Source organism: Mastomys coucha, unplaced genomic scaffold (genome assembly GCF_008632895.1).
Source record: "Mastomys coucha isolate ucsf_1 unplaced genomic scaffold, UCSF_Mcou_1 pScaffold18, whole genome shotgun sequence".
Classification (NCBI taxonomy): Eukaryota; Metazoa; Chordata; class Mammalia; order Rodentia; family Muridae; genus Mastomys; species Mastomys coucha.
The window spans coordinates 3,019,434-3,044,726 of NW_022196900.1; the positions used below are offsets into that span (position 1 = coordinate 3,019,434).

The 25,293-nt window shown below is 43.5% G+C and overlaps 1 protein-coding gene and 3 non-coding genes across 4 annotated transcripts in view; all 4 read right to left on the reverse strand.

Annotated features, from left to right (window-relative positions):
• Ubap2 (ubiquitin associated protein 2) overlaps positions 1-25,293 on the reverse strand; it is an 88,059-nt gene that overhangs the window by 1,452 nt on the left and 61,314 nt on the right. The window contains exons 11-30 of the mRNA XM_031376734.1: positions 24,551-24,603; positions 22,939-23,006; positions 18,130-18,319; positions 15,711-15,927; positions 13,038-13,309; positions 12,307-12,479; positions 11,197-11,407; positions 9,305-9,344; positions 6,556-6,718; positions 5,777-5,846; positions 4,205-4,391; positions 3,974-4,065; positions 3,655-3,702; positions 1,556-1,634; positions 1,154-1,359; positions 764-863; positions 567-674; positions 429-493; positions 155-346; positions 5-67 (exon numbers count right to left, since the gene is read on the reverse strand). Coding sequence (XP_031232594.1) covers positions 5-67; positions 155-346; positions 429-493; positions 567-674; positions 764-863; positions 1,154-1,359; positions 1,556-1,634; positions 3,655-3,702; positions 3,974-4,065; positions 4,205-4,391; positions 5,777-5,846; positions 6,556-6,718; positions 9,305-9,344; positions 11,197-11,407; positions 12,307-12,479; positions 13,038-13,309; positions 15,711-15,927; positions 18,130-18,319; positions 22,939-23,006; positions 24,551-24,603 — 2,597 coding nt within the window. The remainder of the gene's footprint in view (positions 1-4; positions 68-154; positions 347-428; positions 494-566; positions 675-763; positions 864-1,153; positions 1,360-1,555; positions 1,635-3,654; positions 3,703-3,973; positions 4,066-4,204; positions 4,392-5,776; positions 5,847-6,555; positions 6,719-9,304; positions 9,345-11,196; positions 11,408-12,306; positions 12,480-13,037; positions 13,310-15,710; positions 15,928-18,129; positions 18,320-22,938; positions 23,007-24,550; positions 24,604-25,293) is intronic.
• On the reverse strand, positions 7,333-7,409 carry LOC116097345. Its single transcript, XR_004121370.1, has one exon. It is a non-coding gene; the product is annotated as a small nucleolar RNA SNORD121A (small nucleolar RNA).
• LOC116097344 lies at positions 17,922-18,002 on the reverse strand. The gene has a single exon (XR_004121369.1). It is a non-coding gene; the product is annotated as a small nucleolar RNA SNORD121A (small nucleolar RNA).
• On the reverse strand, positions 20,208-20,287 carry LOC116097343. The gene has a single exon (XR_004121368.1). It is a non-coding gene; the product is annotated as a small nucleolar RNA SNORD121A (small nucleolar RNA).

Below are 25,293 nucleotides of genomic sequence, written 5' to 3' on the forward strand. Positions count from 1 at the left end.
AGGCGGGTTTGGAGGCTTGAGACTTGGGCTGCAGGGAGCTGGGCTGGCTGCGCTGACCAGAGCCACTCTGAGGAGGAAGAGGAGAAAAGGCTATAAAGGCTGCAACAGAACCCCAGGCCCAGAGTGGGGAGGCTGCCTCTGTCACTGCGCTCACCGGGGCATCCTGCGGTAGGTGATGGTGCAGCAGCTGGGAGTGGGGCTGCTGATGGGCTGGCATGATGTGCAGGAATGGAGCAGGGGCGTAGCCAGGGGCGGCTCCAGGGGCCAGGGGCCCAGTGGAGCCCAAGGCAGAGGGCAGGCTAAATGGTGGAGGAGTCCCTGCGTGAAATCCCTGCTTGTCAAAAGTCTGTAGGATAAAGACGGCAATGAGGTCAGGCTGAACTGCACTCTTCTCTCATCTACCTGTGCCCACCTTTGTGCAACCTCACCTGTGTCTTATTGTAGACAGAACCAGTCATATCAGGTAAGCCAGTGCCTGAAGATACTGATACTCCTAGGAAGAAAAGCAACTGTCAGACAGGAGATAACTACTCCAGGTTACAATCCTGAAAAGGAGTTGACACTACCTTTGCCAGGCCCAGAACCAGTGGACTTGTTCGGTGCCTGAGATGATCCACCATAGCCACCCTTGGTGTAGTCTCCTGCAGCTGTCCCCTGGGTTAAATCATCATAACCTAGGATGGCAGGACACAAGAGGCATGTGTGGGCTAAGCAGGTCTGTCCAAGCACATGCCCCTCAGTCCTGGGTGTGACTGGTCCTTACCTGTGCTGTAAGTATGCTGTCCATAGCCGCTGGCCTGCTGGAAAGGGGTCGGGGGAGTGCTGAGGGCCACACCATGCTGCTTCGCTGAGGTCGGAGGGACCTGGTTGGACAAACAGGTGAGGTTTGAGTTTAGGAATAAGGCAAAGAGGAGATCAGCCTAGGCTTGAGCATCAAGCAAAACTAAGTCAGAACCAAGAGACCCAGTAGTGCAATCAATGATGAATCTAAAGGAGCTGGGGAGATGGACTCTGACCCTGAACCAAAGGCTAGCTGTAACTAAATGGGCTCCTGGCTGCATGCATCTACTGCTGACCGATGCTAGAAAACATCCCCAAAGCTTCAACCTTTGAGGAACCCACAGCCCAGGAAATGATCTGCAGAAATACTCACAAACATAGTGGGCCCATACTGGAAGGCACTGGGCACACCTGTGTAGTAGGGGAGGCCAGTATAGCTGTAGCCAGGCGGCAGAGCAGGATTCAAAAAAGGCTGCTGGGCTGTGTGGTGGGTCTGCGATTGGCTCTGCTGTGCCTGAGCTGGTGTCGTTGGAGGTGCAGGGGATGCAGAGTCTCCTCGGCCAAACTTTGTGACATCACCTAGAAGAACATTGACCCTTGTATTACCAGGGGAAAGGCCAGGCTAGCTGTTACAAACAGGAATAGATCAAACTGCCAGCTCAAGTACTCACACCTTCAAAGACTGCCTCAGCCCTCCTCATCCACCTTCTGGCCTCCTGTGGCTAGACAGGACAGCCCATCACCTCCCCAACTCTTGCCCGCTGAGCCAACTAACCTGCATATGGATTATTAGCTAGATTCCCATCTCGGCTGGCAAGGGCTGTGGGTGCTGCAAAGGGAATTCCATAGTAATCCTAGGAAAGACCAAGGAGACTCACTGAGCAATGGTCTCACCCCCATCCCCACAGAGAGCAGATCCAGCCGGCGGAACACTGTATGCACACTCTAGGTGCCGCCACACTCCAGAACAGGCAGCTGTCCAGAAAGCTGCACGTATGGCAGTACCCTGGGTGTGTTCAGCTCAGAACCTCTGCTCTAGCTGACAGCACGTGGGCAGACTGCCAAACCCTAATGCCTGAAGCAGACACAGCCGATCTCACAACTCTTCACAGCACACAGGGAGACTTGGTGAATGCTATAGGCCAAACCAACCTTACTAAATGAACAGTCATGGGAACAGTAAAAGAGACCAAGCCTAGGAGACTTAAAGAGGGGCAGAAAGCAGTGCTAGGCAGGCATAAGACCATGGGTCTAGGCCCTAAGTAGTCCAGCCTCTGCCAACTCCTTAGCTGCAGCAACAGAGCTAAATGGCAGGGGAGACGGCAGGTGCAAGAGTGCAAACACAGGCCACCAAAGCTGCACTCTGGAGGAAGAAGCCCTGCCCTGGCCCTCGCTACCCAGGGCTGAGTCAGGCTAGACAAGAACGCACAGCTGGGAATGACTCTCACACCCCTTAGGCTGCAATCTAGGCAAACTCTAGGAAAACATGGAGGAATCCTCTGCCAGAATTCTAAGAGGCACAAAGAACTAGCCAGATGACAAGGAGCTTGCAGGAACTAGTTGGAGACAAAGGAGGAGACCCACAAGGGGGCCCATCACAGATGAGGAAATCCAAAGGCAGCAATTTAGCCCCAAAGGAATGCTGAACATGACCCAAGAAAACATTTAAAGCTTGTTTCCACTGTGGACTCACTGGAGATGTCCTTTAAGATATAATTTTTAAAACAGGAAAAGGAGGGACTGGAGAGATGGCCCGGTGGTTAAGAAAATTGGGTGCTCTCCCAGTAGCCCACGTGGTGGCTTACAACTGTGTAACTTCAGTTGCAGGGATATGATGTCTTCTATCCTGTGATCATCGGGCACACAACGATGCATCTACAGAAATCCTAGCCAAGCTTGTATACACAGAAAATCCAAGGAGAATGAGACTCATGGCAGTGGGTGTGGGTGTAGAGGCAAGAAAAGACCCTAAGGATGAGTACAGCTGTGTGTATCACTTCAGACTCTTGGGTTCTACCCAGGGGCTCTTCTACATTCTGTTAAGACTCAGCAGGCCCTCCGACAGCCTCTCCCTTGGAAAGGACTCCAGTCCATGGGAACGGAGGTGCTCCCGGCAGCTGCACACTATGGGAGGAAGACCAGCAACACAGCGAAGGGAAGGGGTGTAGGCAAGGAGTGGCCACTGCAGCAAACACAGGCAGCCCCAGGACTGGGCAGTCACTTCCTCTGAGAACATGAAAGACCAGATTCTTGTGTCTGTCACTGACAGATTCCCCAGAAAGTTATCAGTCTACCCAGAGCACAATCCTGCTCATGTGCCCCTGTTTCCTTGCTTCTCATGGTGGCTTTCCCTCAAGATCCATTACTTTATCCCTAGGCCCAGGATCAGAATACAGACAACCCTGGCTGAGGTGAGGCAGCAGCCCCAGATGATACTTTATAAAGTCAGCCAACGTGTTCCGGTCCTCCTCCTAGGGTAGAACAGCAAGGCTGCCCTCGGGAACGCAGCCATGTGCCCAAGCGTGAGGTGAAGACAGGGTTAGTCTCAGGCACAACTCACATGTCTTAGACTGTAGGATAGGTTTGTTTTCAGACAGGATCTCAGAATGGAGCCTAGGCTGGTCTTGGATGAGCCATGGCTTACAGTGAGTACTCATGGTCCCAGAGTTCCTCATTCCCTAGAGATGAGCAATGACCTTTATCTGCCAAGACAATGGTCAAACCAACCATATCCCCACTAGACACAGCGTCTAGTGGCATGGGGAGACCCACTGCTGAAGACTCTGATGGCCAAGCACACTGGCTGTCAGCAAGCAAGGAAGGAGTCTGCGAGTCTCTACTGCCAAGGTCCTCACTAAGCCGTCTGTCACTCACCATTGGCAGCCGTGACTGCAGCATCTGGAGCTCATCATAACCGTAGATCTGCAGAAGAAGAATCAGTGGATACAATGAGGACCACAGACCGCAGACACACAGGGAGCCAAAACAGACACACTCAAGAATGGGACTTGGGTCAGATGTTATAGGAAAAGATCCTACCTAAGTAGAATCTAGAAGGAGAAGGATACATCATGTATGAGACAGACAAGAGACAGGAACAGAGGAGCAGCCCTTGCCTAACTCACAACCACTCTCACCAGGTGGGTCTGCCAGGTACCAGCCCCTCAGCCAACCACAAGTCAGTCCTACTCACCGGGTAAGCAGGAAGCAGCCCTCCAGGGCCCACGAGGTACTGATTGTGTAGCAGGGGAGGCACCCCTTGAGGCAGGTTTGGGGGTGCTTTGCCTACAAAGAGAAAAAAAACCAAACACAATGGTTCACCCATTTCTCAATGAGGCTCCTTGGCTGCTTGGTGGTGGGTGGAGGCACAGGTCTGAAGTTCACTATTGAGGAGAGGAGGCTATAAGAGGCTTGGGGCACATACCTGAGGTCACCAAGGCCGTGGCCCTGGTACTGCTGCTAGGTACGCTCACAGTGGTCCCACCCAGGCACATGCTGCTCACAGTGCTCATGCTCCCAGGCAGGACAACCCCTGAGGACGGGGCACTCGGAGCAGAGGCGGCTGGTGTTGAGAAGGCCACAGCGGACGCCGTGCTCTCCACACTGGCATGCTGGAAAAACAAAAGCCAAGACATGTTTGGTGGGCTGCAAGGAAGATAGAGCTGGAAGAGTCAGGACAGACAGACAGTGGCCAAGGCCAGTACTTGCTGACTCTAGTAAGTTGAGGGAGCCACTCTGTCTTAGGGATCACCGTAACACTTACTAGCAACAATGCCCGATCCAGCCATCAGGACAGTGAGACTGTCTCAGACAATCCAACCAAGCAAGCAAACTGTAAGGGTACTTATTGCTCTTCTAGAGGGAGAGTGTCTCGGCCCCTACCCCAGTACCACAGGAGTGAACTGCAGGCATAACTAGTCTTATGGAAAGTGTAGGCAGCTCTCCAAGGATAGGAAGCCAACGAAGGACGAGATATTGAAAAATCCCTATACAATGCTGTCTGAGACAGACAGATATATATGAATACGTAAACAAACACTATTCATGGGGTGCAGGAAAGATGGCTCAGTGGTATGGCTCTTACAGACAATCTAAGTTTTATTTCAAATATCCACATCTGAAGGCTCACAACCAACTATAATTCCATCATCTCTAGGGGATCCATTACCCCTCTGTAGACTCTATGGGTACCTGCAATCACACACAGACACAAGTGGATCCACACATATAAATAAGAAGGGTGCTGTAGAGGTGGTACAATGATTAAAACCACAGGCTGACCTAGGTTTGGTCCCAAGCATATGCTTACTGTTTCATAACTCTCTGTAGCTTTAAATCCAGGGAATCTGATACACTCTTCCTGACCTCTGTGGGTAACAGGCACATACATGGTGCACATACAAATGTGGGCAAACACTTATTCATATTTAAACAATATGTATACGCATTTACATGTTGGGAGGAAATAAATGAAGAGTATTGCCTAGCTGATGCTTCTACCTCAAAGCATCCTGGTCTAGACTTCTTGACTTTCTAAAAACTTCTTCCCTCAAACTGTCTATATCTAAGCATGGGAAGGTAGTATGAAGGCTGATTAAAGTGGGCATCCAATCACTACCACTAGCAAAGCCCCCATGACATTAACACAACAGGATGCAACTTAATTATACTTAATTATATCTTTTAGGCCAAGAGCAGGACAATTAAAGATATCTACAGACAGCAGTTAGAAACAAACCTATTGACAACAAGGTGTCAAGTGAAAAAGAACAAGAAACAAACTGTCCCCGCTGACCACATGTGTCCTATAATGAGAAGAGCACTCTTCAAATCCTTGAAATCAAGTACACATGCCTGATCTCCCAAGAAAAAGCACAGGGTTCTAAGGCAGCGAACCATAGGACTCCAGATCAACCTCAGATCAAGTTTAACCAATTTCCTGTTAACCATGGGAAGGAAGGTCTGGGTATACTGAGCAGAAGGGGTAGGCACTTACGGTGTGTGGCGTGCTTGTGGAACGTGTTGCATGTGCAGAGGTCAAGCTATTCTGGTGGCCAGACAGGGAGCTACAAGATAAAACAGAGGAGCACATGTCTAACTAAGTGCTTTTATCCACAGAAGCAATACCCACCTGGTTTGACAGGCTATAATCAAAATCAATCCCATCCCTGAAGATACCTGGACATCAGACTTTATGTGGCAAAGTCCTGGTAGTCACAAATGACCTCCAAGACAACTCACCATATCTGATACAGCCTGGCTTCAATAAATTATAACTTTTTTTTTGGCTATAAAAATTGTCAAACCAGGAATGCACCTGGAAAGTCAGAACACTGTCAATCAAGAGAGGTTCTATTTATGTGTGACCCATAACTAAAAGTGGAGCTTGAATTCCATCAGATTCTGAGCTCCAACCAACATTTCCTCTGAACCAAATGGATCAAGAACTCTACCCAGAAGGTCTGGGTGACAAGCTAACTCCTTTTCTTGCACCCTATTCCAACAATATGAAGTCAGATACTTATCAATCATGCTTACTCCACATTCAAGTGGATGGGCTATGAACTGGGGACTGGACAGGCATACAGTATGAGGTTGCAGTCCCTCTGCTTCCCCAGGAGACCGCAGATTCTGCCAGCACATTAGAAGTAGTCAAGGTTTTCATCCCTAGTGATTTTGGGATATCACCAGGACAAACCCTAGGCCACGTCCTAAGGTCGGGTCTACATGACACTCCCCATCAGAGGTGATGGGGTCTCACTGTGATGCACATACCTGCTGAGCTGAGAGAGAGGGCTGCTGGGCAGTTCACCAGACGGGGTCAAGGAGGGCAAAGTGGCAGTGTGCTGGGACGAGGAGGGGAGAAGTGCAGTGCAGGAGGCGGGGCTGGGCAGGGAGCTCACAGACGGGAGGGCAGAAGGGTCTGTCTTCTTTGGAGCTGGAACGGATGAAGTAGCTGTAAGACACGCATCTCTTTAGCTCCAGAAGCAGTCCTCATTCAGTATCTAGTCACATACAGTTATGGTGTACAGCATATTGTTTTCTGGAACTGTGGACAAGCATGTCATCAGACAGCTCTACTTCTTGCAGATAGGACTACATTACCAGATATGATAGGTTTGGACAAAGAACAGAAAAATGACACCTTTAAACTGTCTTGACTTGGACATATTTCTCCCATTTCCAGAAGCTTGATATAAACACCCAGAAAAGCTGGGCAAAATCTGGTGTGTACACAGTGAGACAAATTTCCTTTCAAAAGCACGGCATGAAGGAGGGCAGATGTGTGAGACCGCCCCAGAGCACTTCCATCTACTTGGCACCATCGAAGGTGGCACAGGCTGCCAGAGTGCACAGGCACCTGAGGGCACATGTGGGAAGGTCTCTTCATCCCAACTCTGCAGGAAGAATTCACACCAACACAACTTGCAAAGGCACAGAACTTGTAAAGGCAGAAAGTTTTGGAGACTTTCTTGGTTTTTGTTTCAAAAGATTAATCACAGAGCACAGGTTTTTATGTTTCAGGGATGTCATGGACACAATTAATGACCTTCGGAAAAGACTCAGCATGATTATCGTCCACACATATAAATCAGATATGTGCTTGTAAACATCATTGCCTTTTCCAGGTAGGAGAGAGAACACCCTTTCCCTCTTATAGAAACCCCTATAAGGATGCACTCTACTCTCAACAGGGCAAGGAGAGGTGAGAGCAGGCAGGAGAGTCAACTCTCTTTCTTCTGAAACAAGAACTTCACGTAGCACAGGTCAACCTTGAACTCTAAGTAATGGAGGATGACTCTGAACTCCTGAAAGCTGGAGTTTCACTATGTACCACCACACCCTTCAGTCTTTTTGCCCCTTCCTGGGGGGCGGGGAGTGCTGCTTTCTTTTAGAGACAGGGTCTCAACTCACTATGTAGTCAGTAATAACCATGAATTTCTGATTCTCCTGCCTTCCAAATGCTACTATTACAGGTTTCCACCAGTGTATTCGTTTGTATGTAGTCCTGGAGATAGAACTCAGAGCTGTATGTATGCTAGGTAGGCACTCTACTGAATGAGCTAATATTAAATATTTTAATATTGTTTGTGGCTAGCAAGACAGTGTGGTGGCAGAAGTTAGGCATATGTAAAATAAATTGAATAGGGCTAGTACAGCCCTACTGATGTTACTATAATGTTGTATGGGAATTCAATTAGAGAAGAAACCTAGAAGTGACAGACAAATGATATAAATGTATAATATATAAGATATATATATATATATATATATATATATATATATGATATAAATGGTATAATAGGTATCTTGTTGTCTTGTTTTTTTGTTTTGTTTTGTTTTGTTTTTTTTCGAGACAGGGTTTCTCTGTGTAGCTCTGGCTGTCCTGGAACTCACTCTGTAGACCAGGCTGGCCTCGAACTCAGAAATCCGCCTGCCTCTGTCTCCCAAGTGCTGGGATTAAAGGCGTGCGCCACCACTGCCCAGCAAGGTATTTTATTGCTCATTTGTGAGAGGAAAGATACTGATGTAAATGAGAAGGAACAGGATGTACACTGACACCAGGATATAAATAATTAGGGTTGTATGGAAGAACAGCGATGATTCAATACAATATGGATACTAGAGGAATGGGCTATAATTTTTCTGCAATTAGAATTGGTTGACACCATTTTAGCCTCAATCAATCTGATAGGAATGTGGAGATTACTAGGTTAATGTTGATTAATTCATAAATTTGGAATAGAACTAATACTGGGTTGATTTTTTTTTTTTTTTGGTTGTGTAAGAAGTATCACTAGTTATCCAGGTGGTGGTGGTGTATGTCTTTAGTCTTTAATACCAGCACCCAGCAGCAGAGGCAGGAAGATCTCTGAATTAACGGCTAGCCTGGTCTACAGAGCCAATTCCAGGAAGCCATGGCCATACAGAGAAACTCTGTCCCAGAAAACAAACAAACAAACAAACAAAAACAAGAACAACAAAAGGTTTAAGTTCCTCTAACATATCATTCTGAGGATGAAACTGGACGAAGACTCTCATGAAGCACTCCACCCCAAATTCAGAGCCCAAAAGGTACCTCCACGATTCATGGATGACTTTATAAAGGGTCCACAGAGAAAGATTCTCTTGAGGAAGAACAGGAAGTTAGAGTGGCTAGAGAAGAGAGCCTGTTAGCTGTACTCTGGGATTCCCAGATGAGCCTGCAGTTGAGTGGATACAACTACCTATCAAAAAGCTGTTTAGGGGCACAGTGTGGTATCATGCATCCCTGATCCTGGCGCTCAGGAGACAGAGGCAAGCACAGCTATCAGAAGGTCTGGGTCAACCTGGTCTACATACAAGCTCAGGCCAGCCAGAGCTATGAGGGAGACCTTCTCAAAAACAAACAAGTGGTTTCCAGGGGAAACATACAAGTACTGATTTTGGAGCATTAACCACCAATCAACTGGGGCTTTGTGCATTACATTAGCCACATTTCTCTGTCGGGTCTCCACCAGCCATAATGAGAATAGGCACTTACTATCTACTGGGTGCTGACTTCGATCACCACCATGTCCGTTCTACAAAGAACAAAGAGAAAGAGTTAACATAGATATGCCCAGACAAACACCAGGGTGACTCTCAATTGAGACTGCAACAACCATATGCAATGCAGATTAACAAAGAAGCAATTATCTCATCTTTTTCAAAGATTCTACTTCATCTTATGTGTGTATCTGTGTGAATGTATGTTACTCAGGTACCAGCTAAAGCTGGAAGACAGTCTTAGAATTACAAGTGGTTGTGAGCTGCCTGAGGCAGGTACAGAATGGGCTCTAAACACAGAGCCACCCAAAGAATAAGAAAATAAGTGAGGAGAGGCAATACAATTAAAAGTAGGTATTTTGAAAACCAGAATCAGGATTTAGGGAAGAAAAAGTAAAAGAGGCTAAAAGCATGTCTAAAACAATTATCAACTTGTTACATCATATAAGGAAGAGGAAGCCCCAATATAATGAAATTGTACAAACTCTGTAATACAAGTAATATAGTCTAAAATATATATGCAAATTCTAAATAGTATAAGTATTATATAAAGAGTAACTTCCACAGCAGGCACCAAACGTTGAGAAATATTTCTATGAAAAAATGAGATGTAACCTTAAGACACAGATTTCTTGAAGTAGATAGTACAGAGTAAGTTTTGACTATGTTGTCCACAAAATAAAGAACCTAAAGCAATTGGTATGAACATACCCGAAACACCATGGTGGACTAAAACAGGGATCTTTACAAACTGCCACCTGCCTGTACAGGCTGGGAAGGACCCCCAGAGTGCGCAGTCAGCAGTCCACTTAGACACCACCCCGGGAGAGGCAGCAGTGGGGAAAGAAGCTGATGTAACTTTTGTATGAAGCAATGCCGAAGGACAGGAGAGGTGGCACAGCAGAGGACTTAGCTGCTCTTCCAGACGATCTGAATTTGACTCCCAGCATCCACATGGTGGCTCTCAGTTTTTAACTCTAGTTTTAGGTGGACCTTCATGCCACTTCTCTAGAGGCTTCTGTCCACAGCTGCTTGCCAACCTCCCACAACCCATGCCTCATCCCTCTTTCTTTTCCCTCTGCCTCCTCCCAGCAGCTGACAAGATTTATACCTTGTCTGTCCTGTTGCTTTTCTCTCAAACTCCAACAAAATGGTCCTTGAGACTGTTTGAATAGACATGGCCAGTATGTGTGGACCAAGCTATTCTCAGAAGCAATAAGTCAGTAAATAAAAATCCCAGTACTGGAAGCTGGATACCCTATCCTATAATCCTTGGCCAAGAAGGTCCCTGAGGTCCCCAACACAATAAAAGCAGTCTTCATTACTGTTGATGGATCTCTTTAGAGCAAATTCTAAAACTTTATTGCTACAGCTCCACATGACAGAAATTAAGTGGACGGGCTAGAAAACTTCCTCTTTACCTTGAACCTTGTGTGCAACAATTCAGCCTGCTGGTTAACAATGACAAGCCAGTTATGGGGTAACCAATGCTTTCTGACAACATTTGATGATTGTCCCATAGGCAACAGTTCATGCCTGGGGAGGAAGGTACTGCTATTATTTTGATAAATTGATAATGGCACGATGTATCCATGAAATTCTCCCTAAAGTACTGCACTGGGCCAGCAAGATGGCTCTATGAGCAAAGACACTAACTCCGAAGCAAGACTAACGCCCTGCATTAGACACCTGGACACACAAAAGAGAGAGAATCATTCCTGTAAGTTGTCGTTTTGCTTCCACTTGTGTGCAACACAGATATAAACACAAACACCTCCCAACACACACACCAATAAATAGACTACAATTTAAAGCATAATTTGACAAACTGTATACAAACTTTGAAGGAGGATAGGCTAAGAAAAGAAACTGCAAAGACCCACTTACAGCAACAGAGCCTGGAGCTGAGTCTGCTGGGCTTGCAGAGCTTTGGTATGCAATCCTGGTATGCACAGAACTCTGGTCGTAAGAAGAAGTTGTTACTGGGCTAGTGGAGCTCAAGGTGGAGCTGGTCAGAGTGGAGGAGGTAACGACTGAGGTTGTGTAGGTGGAGCTCGGTACAGCACTGGTCATTGGGAAAGAGGCATTCAAAGGCTCACTGTAAAGAGGACACACTCATGATTAGACACATGCTGCTGCCATCTGACAGCTTCAGTAAAACGACAAAATTGGTATAGTATCATATTCTAAACTAAAGTGACATTAACCACAAAGGTATGCTATAGTCTTTATCAGGTATTGCCTCTACAATAAAAATCTTAACTCTTGCTGGGTGGTGGTGGCACACACCTTTAATCCCAGCACTTGGGAGGCAGAGGCAGGTGGATTTCTGAGTTCGAGGCCATCCTGGTCTACAGAGTGAGTTCCAGGACAGCCAGGTCTGTACAGAGAAACCCTGTCTTGAAAAACCAAAAAAAAAATTAAAAAAAAAATCTCAACTCTTTCAATTTGCAAAATATTCCATTGAAGTAAAGTAGTGGTGGGAAGCTGTGGAGAAGCCAAGTACTTCCTTCATTGTCAAGGACTGTAAGTGTTGCTGCTACCATGCAAACCTGGGGGTCTCCAGGTGGTTATCGCACAAGGAACACTTAACATAGCAGTGTGATCCACCACAAGGAAAGAAGAAAGAACCTAAATGTCTACCAACTATGAATGTGCCACAGCTGCTCAGGGAAATGCTTGGCAGCAGAAGCCCACACACAGTATGGATGAGCTTTGAAAACTAAGAGATAAGAAGCACAAACGCCAAATTTTACAAGTCAACGAAAAATCCAGACCAGACAAGTTCCAGATCAGACCAGAATTCTGACACACACTTTGTCAGAGGGCAGCAAGGATAGAGAAACCACCATGGGCCACAGCAGACTCTGAAACTTAACACTGTTGGTAGCTGCACCAAACCATTATCACGCTGTCCTTACTGAGCTCGACTCCATTTTGATTTGTTTTGCAAAGAAAGGACTATGTTCAGTCACAATCAAAGAAATGAGTCTGTACCTTAAAGACTTCGGGTACAAGCTGATAGGAATTTGATTACTATTTTCACTGGCTGAAGCTGTTGATCCAAACTCAGAGAGAGATGACTCTGATCCAAATTCCAGGGCCCCAAATTGAACATTGAGCCCCGTGACATCTGCAGAGCCGGGCATTTCCACTGCGGACACGGGAACCTACGAAAACAGAGTTCATCAGTGACAGAAGGCAGGTTCTTCAGCCCTCACAAGCTTATAAGACAAGTAACTTCCTTAAGCTACATTGGTAAAAACAAATGAGAACAAGAAAACGAAGAGAAAGAGAACCTTTTAAACAGTGAGGAAAATAGAGAAAACAACTTAATGGGTCATGAAGGAATGGTCCACAATATTACAAATGGCTTTTGAATTGTTGGGGAATGTGCCAGAGAGTTGGTAGACGAGGATACTCTGCTACTTTCAGGGACACGGACTGAGAAAAGCACTATCTGCCCAGGTAATCACACATCCTCCAACAGGAGATACAATACACAAAAACCAGATCACTCTGAATTACACTCACAGGCCTGCACTTGAACTAAGGGGACAGTGGCTCCTAACATGTATTCATTCTCTCTAAGAATTAGCCCAAGCACCTAGAAGATGGCCAAATTCTCCCGAAGCAATCTGCTATGCTGGAAGACATTTCAAGTTTTGATTGTAGACACTGTCACAATGTTTTTATACTCACTTTCCAACTCATGATGGAATACCTACCTTAGAAGCTGGAGGTACCCGGCGCTTAGGGAGTTTAATGTGTTTGGGCTGTGGTTGGTGGGCAGATGCAATGCTTTCAACAGCCATGTTAGGAAGCTGCAAAAGTCTGCTGACAGTAGAAGGACCATCTCTAGCTGTTGATTCTCGGGGCTTTGCCAGAGAAGAAAAAGACTCCAAACCAGGAGGAGGAACACTGACAGCCTGGGTCTGGTGTTGCTGTCGCTGGCTCAACTGGCTGAGAACTGGAGACGGTTCAGGCTGGGCTTTGAAGTCTATAAACACAGAAGGAAAACAAGCAGCAATGAGCAGTAATTCTGCAGCACGTTTGTCTACTTGAAAAGAGCAGGCAAGAGAAAGCACATGTAACTTGGTAACTGAAAAGGTGCCTGAATGATTTGTTCCTCATTTCCCATGCGGAGAGGACAAGATATAGAGCTATCCATGCTGCACACGCTGTTTATTAGGTGAGAATCAGATAGATATCAATTTTGCTGTAGAGTGTGTATGTACACACGCTTGCATGTGTGTGGCCAAATGTTTTCCAGAGTTGTTCTCTACCTTATGTTGTTGAGACAAGGTTTCTCATTGAACTTGGAGGAACTCTGCATTGAGCTAACTTGGCTGGCCTGAACTCCAGGGGTTCTGCTGTCTCCCTCTTCAGTGCTAGAGACTACAAATGTGTGTCACAGTACTCAGCTGTGAGACAGATGACCCACCTTATACAATGGGCGCTTCACAAACTGAACCATCTCCCCAGCCATGAATTTGGTACACCTTTAAAATAAGCTATTTTGATTACTATACATAATGTGTAAATGTTACAAAATTGTAAGAATATGTGTGACAAGCATGACTCTTTCCACTACTGTTCTCCTACTTGCTGTAGAAAAGCAAAACTGTTCCAAGTTCCTGACAATCAAAGACAGAGACATAAGCATCACTCTTAGCTTCACACAATTTAGTTCTGGAGGCCTCAACATGTTCATGCACACTAGCTCCTTCCCTCACTTTTAGCACACTCAACTCAGGATGTTCAGTCTATTTTTTTAAAACTGGAATTATATGGATGAGCCATGAAAAACAAAGTGGTAACGAATGAACATACCAGCTATTTCTCAATACAACAAGATCAATTGTTAGAATATGCCAATTACAACTTTTTTTTTTTTTTAAATATCTTTTCTGGTTGTATTGAATGGAAATCATGTAAAAGAAATGCAAACTATCTGGGTGTTTGGATGCATGCCTGAAATCTTAGAACTTTAGAAGGCTGAGGCAGGAGGATTGCCAATGAAAAGCCAGCCTGGGAACAAAGCCCTGTTTAAAAAGAACAAATAAAAGTAGCACACCCCCTCTAACTAAATCCACTTCAACCTGGATGAGGCATGTGCCATACTTCTATCTTTAAATTTCTCTTCTTATTAATTACTTGGGAAAGCTAACAGCAAAGGCTGTTAATGGTATGTTTAAATGCTGGCTGGATCCAGCATGTTTGTTAGCTGCCAACACTTTAATAAGACTGCCTTGCTGTGCCTAGAATATCTACACAAACATGGTTTGTGCTTAACATCTGTTTTCCTTTATCAAATCTGTAATTATGTTATCTGTCAGGCAAAGGGTGCTGATGAATGAATCCAGCTTCCATTAGAACTGAAAGAGTGGCCTTTGCATGCATTACTTTGAGTATAGCAAGTCATTTCATGAAGCACAGAAATCTGCCTGTCATTTATGCTAAGTGCAAAACCAAGTATGTAATTCCTTCACACAAGCTTTCACATGAGTATATCTAGAAAATGGAAGCTTAATGGTATGGGGAATTTTGATAGAAGTTTTGTTTAGAAAACATCAAGTTCACACATGGTCCCTTTACAAATAAAGACTAAAGTTATGACTTTAATCTCAGCATTTGTGAGGCAGAGGTAGGTGCCACCTCTTATGTGAGTTCAAGGCCAGCCTGGACTACAGCCATTATTTTCTATGTGTATAGGTGTTATCCTATGAGCATACCTGTGTATCATATCTATGATGTGCCCATCAAGGTTAGGAAAGGGCACAGGATTACCTGAAAAAGGAACTACAAACAGCTGTGAGCATCGGCATCTGAATACTGGGATTCCACCCTGGGTCCTCTTGAAGATCAACCAGCACTTTTAACTACTAATTCACCTCTCTAGCCTCAACTGCTTACAGTTTTTGTTTCTTTGTTATTTCTTGTTTTTGTACTTTTTGACAGGGTCTTACTATATAGTCCTGGCTAACCTGGAACTCAGGTATCTAAAACAGTCTGGGCTCAAACTGATGGAGATTGGTTTGACTATCAAGTACTGAGATCACAGGCGTGTCACAAGCTATCCACACTGGCTTGTGCTTGATTTTTTGAAATAGGCTCTCATGGTTAGTCTCAAATGTATGGAGATCTTTCCACCTCTATCTTCTGAGTGCTGGGATTACAGGTAGAAGGCACCATGGAATATTTTTGCTCTTGTCTTCTAGCGGGGCATCTACCTATTCCTGTTAATTATATGCAGACACTATATAATTAAGTCCACTGACTTAATTTTCCAAAGCTGCATGTATTCCCAGAGACTCTGGACAAGTCCCTCCATACTGTTCATGTACAACACACTCTGATGATGACAATCTAATAAACCAGCTCAGAAAACATGCACTTACCCACACGACTGAGGACTGAGGGCTGGGGCGCGGAGGGCTTGAGGTCCCAGGCAGCAGTGGTGGCTGGGGGGCTTGCACTGTCGCTCTGCTGTGCGCTTGAAGCATCGGGAAATGGGCTCAAACCTGGTGGTTTCAACTTGTCCAAAATCTGGGAGTTGGAGATGTTCACCATTTTTGATTGAGCCAGCTCTCCAAATCCTGAGCCAAGGACGGATGACTTTAAAGAAATATAAACAGAACAAGCCCTTAATTTTGACCCCAGGTTTACAAACACACGTGTCTTCAGAAGGAAGAACACTGTAGCTGGATCACCTGGACAGGTCAACCTCGCTTTACAGAACAGTCCATGAAGAAATGCCACTATGTCTTAACAGCTCACTAAGTAAAATGTATTCCTCCCCAATTATGATGTGAGGTGAAGACAACAGAAATATTTACAACAAACTTAAAAAACAAATACTTGTTTTCTCTATTAGTACTGATTTATTGTTTTTAATAATAGGTGCTCGGAACCAAACTGCAAGAGCAGTAAGTGCTCTTATCTGCTGGGCCTTCTCTCCAACTCCAAAATAAACTCAAAAAACAAACATATAAATGGCAAAAATGTGCATGACAAAGCAAAACACCAACCTTTCACAACCTGTGAACTAGACCTTCTCTAAGGTAGGAAGAACAGGGCGTGCTGAGAGCTCCTGCTCCACTCTAAAAGCAGGCAGCCCTGTACTCAGGTGACTAGAACATCAACCACCCCATAACTAAGCAAAACCAAAGGCAGAGCTCCATCCTCCAGAGATGTGTATCTCAGAGAAAGTTTCATCAAAGAGGAGGAAAGTGTTATTTCTATTATCAACACTCTTCTTTTCCCCTTCGGTTTTCTGAGACACAGTTTCTCTGTATAGCCCTGGCTGTCCTCGGTCTCCTCTGTAGACCAGACTGGGCTCAAATCGCAAGAGATCCACTTGCTTCTGCCTCGCAAGCACTAGTATTAAAGGTATGTGACGCCATGCCTACCTATTATCAATATTCTAAGATCTAGAATATACAAGTTAAAAAATGTAGAGTCTCCCACAGCAGACACTAAGCCACGGGCAGCTGACGCCCAACAGCCATGGCTCCTGACTGTATGACAGTCTGCTCAAGCCCGTCTGGCACAAGTCTACCCAAACGATACTCTTTGCACTGACATAACATCCATCATCCATCTACTGTTATCAAATGCACTTTCACACTGTGCTCATTGCTTTGCTCTATGTAACACTTAGTACAGGGTCTCTGAATTCCAGCTACTTCATTGAACTAATAAGATACAAGAAAGCATATATTCACATGCATGTGTATGAAATGCATATACACAGTATTTAAACCCTAATCACACACATTCTGACTCTTTCTATCTTATTTTTACTATTTTTTCTGCCCTGTTTTTACTACTATTATTAAATTGTTATTTATTAATTTCCCCCAGTGGTTATAAATAGTAGCAATGTTTAGGGTCACAGCCCTTAAAATGCTAAACAATTTCTCAAGGCATTGATTATAGCAGAAAATAGACTTGATGGTCCAGCTCTATCTCTGACCTCAGCAACCAGACAGAGACCCTAAAAGTCAGAAAAACATTACACCAATAGCAATGGAAAGGCAGAGGAAATGCACATTGATGTGTCAGTAAATACCAAGGGTTTTCTTCTGTGTTTACTTAGCACAAGAACAGACTCCAGATGTCCCTCCTAGACTGCATTCCAAGCTTCTAAGCTCTACCCTCCTGTTGGTCTCACTAGCAATCCCAGAATTCTTCCTGATGAACTGAAGGCACTAAAGTCACATGCACCTGTGGTGACAGCATCAAGGAAAATATTCCAAGGGAAGGGCCTCTCACATAGTATTTGGCAATTAAAGAAAAAGTGGCATGTTGTATACAATGGAGAAGAAAAGTGCAAACTAGGAACACACAGACAAGAAAAACATTAAGAACAGAAAGAGACTTTGAAACAAAATCTAAAGGGAAAACAATCAGGGGAGGGTGAGAACCGTTCCTACAAGCTGTTCTCTAATCTCATCAAGTGGGAGATGCTGTGAACACATCACACACACAAGCATATCCTAAGGAAATATAAAAAAATGAAAAAAGTTTTAAAAACTCACTAATAAAAAGGATGCCATCATTCCAGTCACCATTCATTGACAAGAACTCATAAAGCAGTTTTAAATCTCAGCCAGGAAACTCAGTAGCTAAATTCCACATGGAATCATCAGATATGTGCTTGGAGATCACCACATCACTGTTTCCTGGGTGAAGACCTACTGACAACATTTGACTATTTTTGAGGAATTAAAGGCAAGGTATGAGCCACAAATTCTTGATGACTGTTGCCAATAGAGGAATTCCTTCAGACCCCAACTTGAAATAAAAGTGAGTTACCAAACTCTGAGAAGAATATGAGCTGGCAGAAGTGGAGTTTGTAGTTCCTGGTGCCATCTGATTGTTGTGCTGAGAATTTGTGAAGACCAGGGCTTGGCCGAAGCCCTGCTGCTGGGATGTTTCAAAGGAGCTGACTTCCGAGGCTTGGGTGGGAGGAGCAGGCTTGTGGAGCAGGGCCACCAGATCAATGCTAAGCACATGAAAGACAAACGCTATCAGATGTCATGAGCAAGTCTCACCAGCCAGTCAACTGGAGAGAACATCAGGACAAACAAAATTTAATCTAGAAATTCATAATTAAAAAAGAAACTGGTCACAAAAATCAAGTTACAGAATCAGAGAGTAAACTGTACTTTAGAGGGGGAATTGGAATTGGAGGAATCCCAATGATTCAGAGAGAGGAACTGTAATAGCTTATAGATACCACTTCTGATCTCATATTTCTTCAATTTCCTTTTTTCCCCCCTGCACTGAACCTTTGATTTTTGTTTGCTTTGAGACAGTGTCACTATGTACACCAGGATAGCCCCTAACTTGAGAGTTCCACACCCCCACCCCTATTTCTGCCTTCTCAGTGCTAGGATTAAAAAGGTGTGCCACCCCCTTAGCTTCAATTTTCTTGAAACAGAATGAATCAATATTTTTAAGACATTAAGACCACCGGGCAGTGGTGGTGCACGCCTTTAATCCCAGCACTTGGGAGGCAGAGGCAGGTGGATTTCTGAGTTCCAGGCCAGTCTGCAGTCTAGTCTACAGAGTGAGTTCCAGGACAGCCAGGGCTACAAAGAGAAACCCTGTCTCAAAACAAACAAACAAACAAAACAAAACAAAACAAAAAAAAACCCAAAAAACAAAATAAACATTAAGACCTAAAACATTAAACTACAGTAGAGGTTTAAGTCCTTAAATTTATTTTAAATATCCATATATTCTGTATTCTATCCCATAACATATTATACATGTATAATTTTCTCCCTAAATACTTAAGAATAAAGGAATTACAAATTAGCAAAGACTCTAACAACAGAGTATTTTATAACGCCCTATGACCTTGCCCAAAAGACCACCTAATATTCCAATGTGAGAGCATGGTGTCAGAAGAATGAGGCCACAATAAACACTTGCCAGTCGAAGGAATAAGTCACCCCATAGAGCAGGACCTGTGGGAGGGTTGTCAGAACAGTGCTCCTGAGGTCTTGCAAAGCTTTGCTCACAACAGCTCTCTAACTGAAACTCTCACCATGCCAGTGAGACCGGTCCTGGGCAGTTAAATCATTCCGGCTTTATTCCCATTCTGAGTAAGCTTCTACCCAGAGTTGTTTTTCTTATATACGTCCCTGAAACCAACTTCAATTCTGAGGCTAATAATCCAAAACCTAAGTTAATGTTCTAATAATATATGATATCCCAGTACTCCATTCCATACATTAAATAAGAAGCTTTGGTGAGCTACTCTCTTTTATTTTAATGTATTCCAGTGACACAAACAAGTTATGTGTATTACATATGGTGGTCATAAAACTTGCAACATGACCAGAACCAAAGCAAGTTCTATTACAAACAAGTAGTTAGCAAAACTCAAGTGAGTAACAGTATTTCAGGGTCTCCTGTGAGAGCACTACAGCTGGGCTTGGTAGCACACTCTTATCCCAGCACTCAGGCGGCAGAAGCAGGCAGATCTCTGGTTTACATAGTGACTTCCAGAAGAGCCAGTGCTATATACTGAGTCTCTATCTCACAAATGAATGAATGAACGAATGGACAGACGAACTTTAATAAGACCAGAGTTGGGAACAGTGAAGTAGCTTCTTAGAGAATAAAGACACTGGCCACCAAAGCCTGTCAACAACCTGAGTTCAATCCCAGGGATCCCCATAGTGAAGGAGAGAATCAACCATCACAAACGGTCCTCTCACCTCCACTCACATGCAATAGTAACATTTGCACCTTGCGCCTCAAATACAGATATACAGACAGAGACACACACACAACATAAGAAAGGTCTTATAAACCATTATTATGAGGAACCCTTCATTCTAGTTTACTGGTCATTGACAAGCAAACAAATTGTTACCTTTTCCCAGGAAACTCAGTAGTTAAATTCCACATGGAATCATCAGATATGTGCTTGGAAATCACCACATCACTGTTTCTGGGATGTAAATTTACTGTCAGTAGTTTAGTACTTATGAGAAAATAACTGTAAGATAAGAGCCATGAACTCTTGATAACTATTGCTAAGAGATGAATTCATCAAAACCCCACACCGAATAAACTAAGTGAGGTAAAGGTGGCATAGGCCTTTAATCCTAGCAATTGGGAGGCTGGTGTAAGTGGAGCTGTGAGTTTAAGGCCACTGTAGTCTACGCAGGTTCTAGGACAGCCAACATTACAAGGTGAGATCCTATCTCAAACAAACAAATGAACACAAACACACATCATACTCAAGTAAGAGTAAGTTGCCAAACTCTAAGGACAACCGTCATCGCAGCAGTGGAGTCTGCAGTTCCTGGTGCCTTCTAATCAGCTGTGCTGAGGATTTGTCAAGACAAGGTTGTTTGTAGTGAACTGGGTTAAGTCCTCAAATTTGTATTGTACCTGAACCTTGCTCTGGACTCCTGCTCCTTCTGCCTCTACCTCCTTAATATTGAGGTTAAAATGTAGTCAGCATCATGCCTACCGCAGTATGTTTTCATTCATTCATTCATTCATTCAATGTATGAGTATTTCACTTGCATGCATATCTCATGTCCATGGAGATCAGAAGGGGACAGGAGATCTCCAGGAACTGAAGTTGTGCCATGTAAGTGCTTGCTGGGAATCTAACCTTGGTCTTGTGCAAAAACAATTGCTCTTAACCACTGAGCCATCTCCAGCCCTTTTAACTACCTTCTTAAAAAAATTAAAATGCCACAAGGAAATTCATTTAGTCATAAATGCAATGGAGAGATCCATGCGTACTTCCTCTCCTATAACATTCTTAACTGTCTCACTTAGTTAGGCTTTAAAATGCTTGATTCAGACTTTAAGATGGATACACATACTCCCAGACCCTCTAGCATTTACAGTTTTAATTTTAAAACTACCTTTAGAACATGTATGTGCATGTGTGTCTGCATGCTTACATTAAGGTCAGAGAACAGCTGTAGGAGTTAGTCACATAGACCTTTCAAACCATTTTCAAAGGTGCTCAAAATTACTGTGGAAACAATAGTACTGTAAGCACTTACTGAGGCCTGCCTTGCTGACTCACACCCAAGTCGACTGGACTGCCGGGAGAGCAGCATGGACTACACAGCAAAATCATGAAGAGGTAACAAAGTAATTCAGCCAGGTATACATTTGTGTTCAGTCTCATTATACATAACAAACTATCTTTAAACTCATGATGCTTTTCCACCAGCCTTTAGAATGCTGGGGTTACAAGTGAGCACAAACTACCTACTTAATAGTTCCCAGCCACTGAGAAACTTATCTCAAAGAAATAAAAGTGGGCCAGGGACCAGCAGCATGATTCACTGGGTAAAGGGTCCCGCCAAGCTAGAGAACCTGAGTTTGATCTATGAAACCCACATGGTGGAGAAAACTGAATCCTACAAGATGACCACTGATGTCTAACTTCTTCCACAAAAGCGGTTTGACACATAGGCATGATGCGCACCCACAAACACGGATACATGAACAAGCACACAAAAACAAACAAATAAATGGACAAACGTAAAGCAGTATTTTTCAGGGTGGACAGGCTTCCTGAAGAACAACACAGGGTTGACTGACTGAACTATAATCTCATACACCTACATCTTCACACAGACACACAAGGCATGCTAACCTCTAAGGCCCTTCTTCTGGAATTTAAGCATATTATAACTAATATATCCAATTCAAAATGACACTTAAACTAGAGCAGAGACCATCTATACAAATGCATGAAACCAAAGAATTTAATATAGTAAGTTTACTTTTTTTTTTGGAGAAATGGTCTCTCTGTGTAGCCCTGGCTGTCCTAGAAGTTTCGAGAATAGTCCCTGAACTCACAGAGATCCACCTGCCTCTGCCTCCTGAGTGTTGGGATTAAAGGCGAGTGCCAATACCACCTGGCTTATTCTTTAAATAAGTAAATAAGAAATTGCTTTAGCTAAGAATAATAATATAGACCCAGAACTCTGGAGGCAGAGGCAGGAAGAATTCTAAGAACCAGGCCAGTCTGAGTTACATAGTGAGAGCCTGTTTGAAGAGCAGGAAATAAGTTTACTAATGTAAATAGGTAACTATGAAATAATATTACTAATTTCTATAGTAATAAATAACTATAGAAAATAGTTACTAATGTAAATAGTTAACCCAGTTATAACTAAGTTTAGCATAATCTCTTCTAAATTTCTTTTTTTTTTTTTTTTTTTTTTTTTTTTTTTTTTTTTTTTTTTTTTTTTTTTTTTTTTTTTTCGAGACAGGGTTTCTCTGTATAGCCCTGGCTGTCCTGGAACTCACTCTGGAGACCAGGCTGGCCTCGAACTCAGAAATCCGCCTGCCTCTGCCTCCCAAGTGCTGGGATTAAAGGCGTGCGCCACCACTGCCCGGCATCTAAATTTCTAACAAATCACAAGAAGAGCTGTCATCCAATCACCACTGGACACAACTAATAAGACGTAAACGAAGCTCGATCCGAGCACTGTGGGGAGAGGAGATAAAGGATAATAGGAGAAATTGAAGGATTTGAGTAAAAGAGGTAAATGGTTGTCCTAAAAAAGTTTTAATTATGCTTTGAATGAGAAAAAAAAGAAAAGAAAAAATAGCAAAAGCCTTTACCTCTGCCCAGGTGTGACATGATTCTCTGTTGGAACAGATGAAGCAGTGAATACTTTTGTTTCAGAAAGCTGTATGGAAAGTTAGGAGAAAAAAATCCTTTACTCTTTGTTAGCACAAAACAAACCCAAAGCTTGTCTGACTGGAGCCCTTAAGGCATCATTGCCACCAGAGGGCATATAAAGGATTGAAACAGACAAAACCATCATGGGATCTCCATAGTTCAGTACATCTGCGGGAGTGACCTCACACTGCCTCCAATTCTTAGCTTCAGTCGGCCATTTTTGGCGACACCAGAGAGCAACGTCAGGAGTGCTGAAAAGCAGGGGATTCGGGGAAGGTGGGTGCTTTGGTGTCTTCAATTTCATTGATTGATTAGTAATCTTTATTTCATTTTAAAGTCAGAGGCTTATTACTTTTAGATCATTTTTTATTTTATGTGAATATTTGCCTGTACCTGTGTGCCAAGGCATCAATTTCCAAGTATGTCCTTGGCCTACACTTGAATGCTCAGTTCTTCCTGCACCAATAAATAATTTTTTAAAAATGTTTAAATTTTGACTTAGGTCTAATATTGTCAACATTTTTCAGAGCTCACAGATACTCTTTTATAGTTATCAATATTGGAAAAAACTTGCCTAAATACACAGTATAAAATGGCAAATGTTTACAGTTACTTTAGAAATTGTTTTAGAAATTGTGTTGTAATTCCAAGGCAAAATTAACCATTTTTATGAATTCCTGAGCAATTGAAACAGAACTACACCCCAGAGTTCAATCCTAAGGAGACTTCCATGCTGAGAACGACATCGTTATCTTCATGGTAAACTTTATAGTTCATGTGACAACAGAATTGTACTCACAGTGAACAACTGCAAATGATGACACGTGCCAGCCACCAAGCCGAGTCAGCATGTATGTGGCCTGTGTTCAGAACCAAGGCTGCACAGAAGCCCCATGGTGGGTTACACGTTTAGTCCTAGGTCCCTTAGAAGGACCTTAACCGTCACACAAGTGAACTGTCACACTTGTTATAGTTCTCACATTTAGGCACATAACCACACACCGGGTCCCACTAACACATAATTTATGGTGCTCAGACATACAATCTATTTTGTCATCTTTAAAGAATCCTATGTTCTAGGAGACAGCAGATTACGAGATTTTGGAGGAAAGATCCTACCCAGTTAAGTTTAGATCCAGACATAGATCTAAACTTTAATATACCTTTAATCCCAGGAGACAGGCATGCAGATCTATGAGTGCAAGGTCAATCTTTAAATGTAAAAAATCTGAATGTAGCAGAATGTGCCTTTAACCCAGCACCTTGGAAGCAGAGGATCTCTGAGTTAACCACTTTGGTCTAGAGTTCCAAGCCAGCCAGAACCATATATAGACAGTCTCAACAAACAAAAACCTAAAAATACCAATTCCTTTCTGAAATCCATGTGCTAGGAAAACAAACAAACAAACAAACAAACAAAACCCCAACTATTTAAGAAACAAGGGTCAGAAGCCAAAAGAACTAAAAGCTGAGATGAGGAAGCAGTGGCCCAGGCCGTCTGTGACACAGCCAGAGCAGGGAAGACAGTCTGAACTAAGGCCAAATGCTTACATCTTCAGTCCAGTCTTCGGTTGTCCACTCTTCCACAGAGTTCTTCCAGGCACCTGACAGGGAACAGGAAACGGCACAACAAAGTCAAGCATAACTCTAACAACTTAATGATTCTGTGTACTTACTGAACAATTCAAGAAACATGATTTCTTTAAATCTATTCCTGATAAAAATCAAATGTTTCTTTATAAAATATCCATAACTATATTCTTAAACAGATTTCCCAAACAGCAATTTACAAAAAACATTTTAGCAATTCTGCTGTAAGAAAACATGCAAACATGCTAAAGATAAACATAATGATTTACTCCTTATGATTCACATTATTTAGAAGTAAATACTATAATACAGTGAGATACACCTTCAATCCCAGCAGTAAAGGGGGAGTTCTGTGAGTTCAAGGCCATCCTGGTATATATAGTTCTGTTTTCTGTTTGTTTGTTTTGGGTTTTTTGTTTTGTTTTTTCGAGACAGGGTTTCTCTGTGTAGCCCTGGCCATGCTGAACTCACTCTGTAGACCAGGCTGGCCTGGAACTCAGAAATCATCCTGCCTCTGCCTTCCAAGTGCTAGGATTAAAGGCGTATGCCACCACTGCCCAGTGTATATATAGTTCTGGTATAGTAAGGACTATGTAGTGAGACCCTGCCTCAAACCAACAATATAAAATAAACAAACAATTGTTCAAGCAGCATGTGTATGGTAGAGGATTGCAAAATCGATCATCAATAGGAGGAGAGGACCT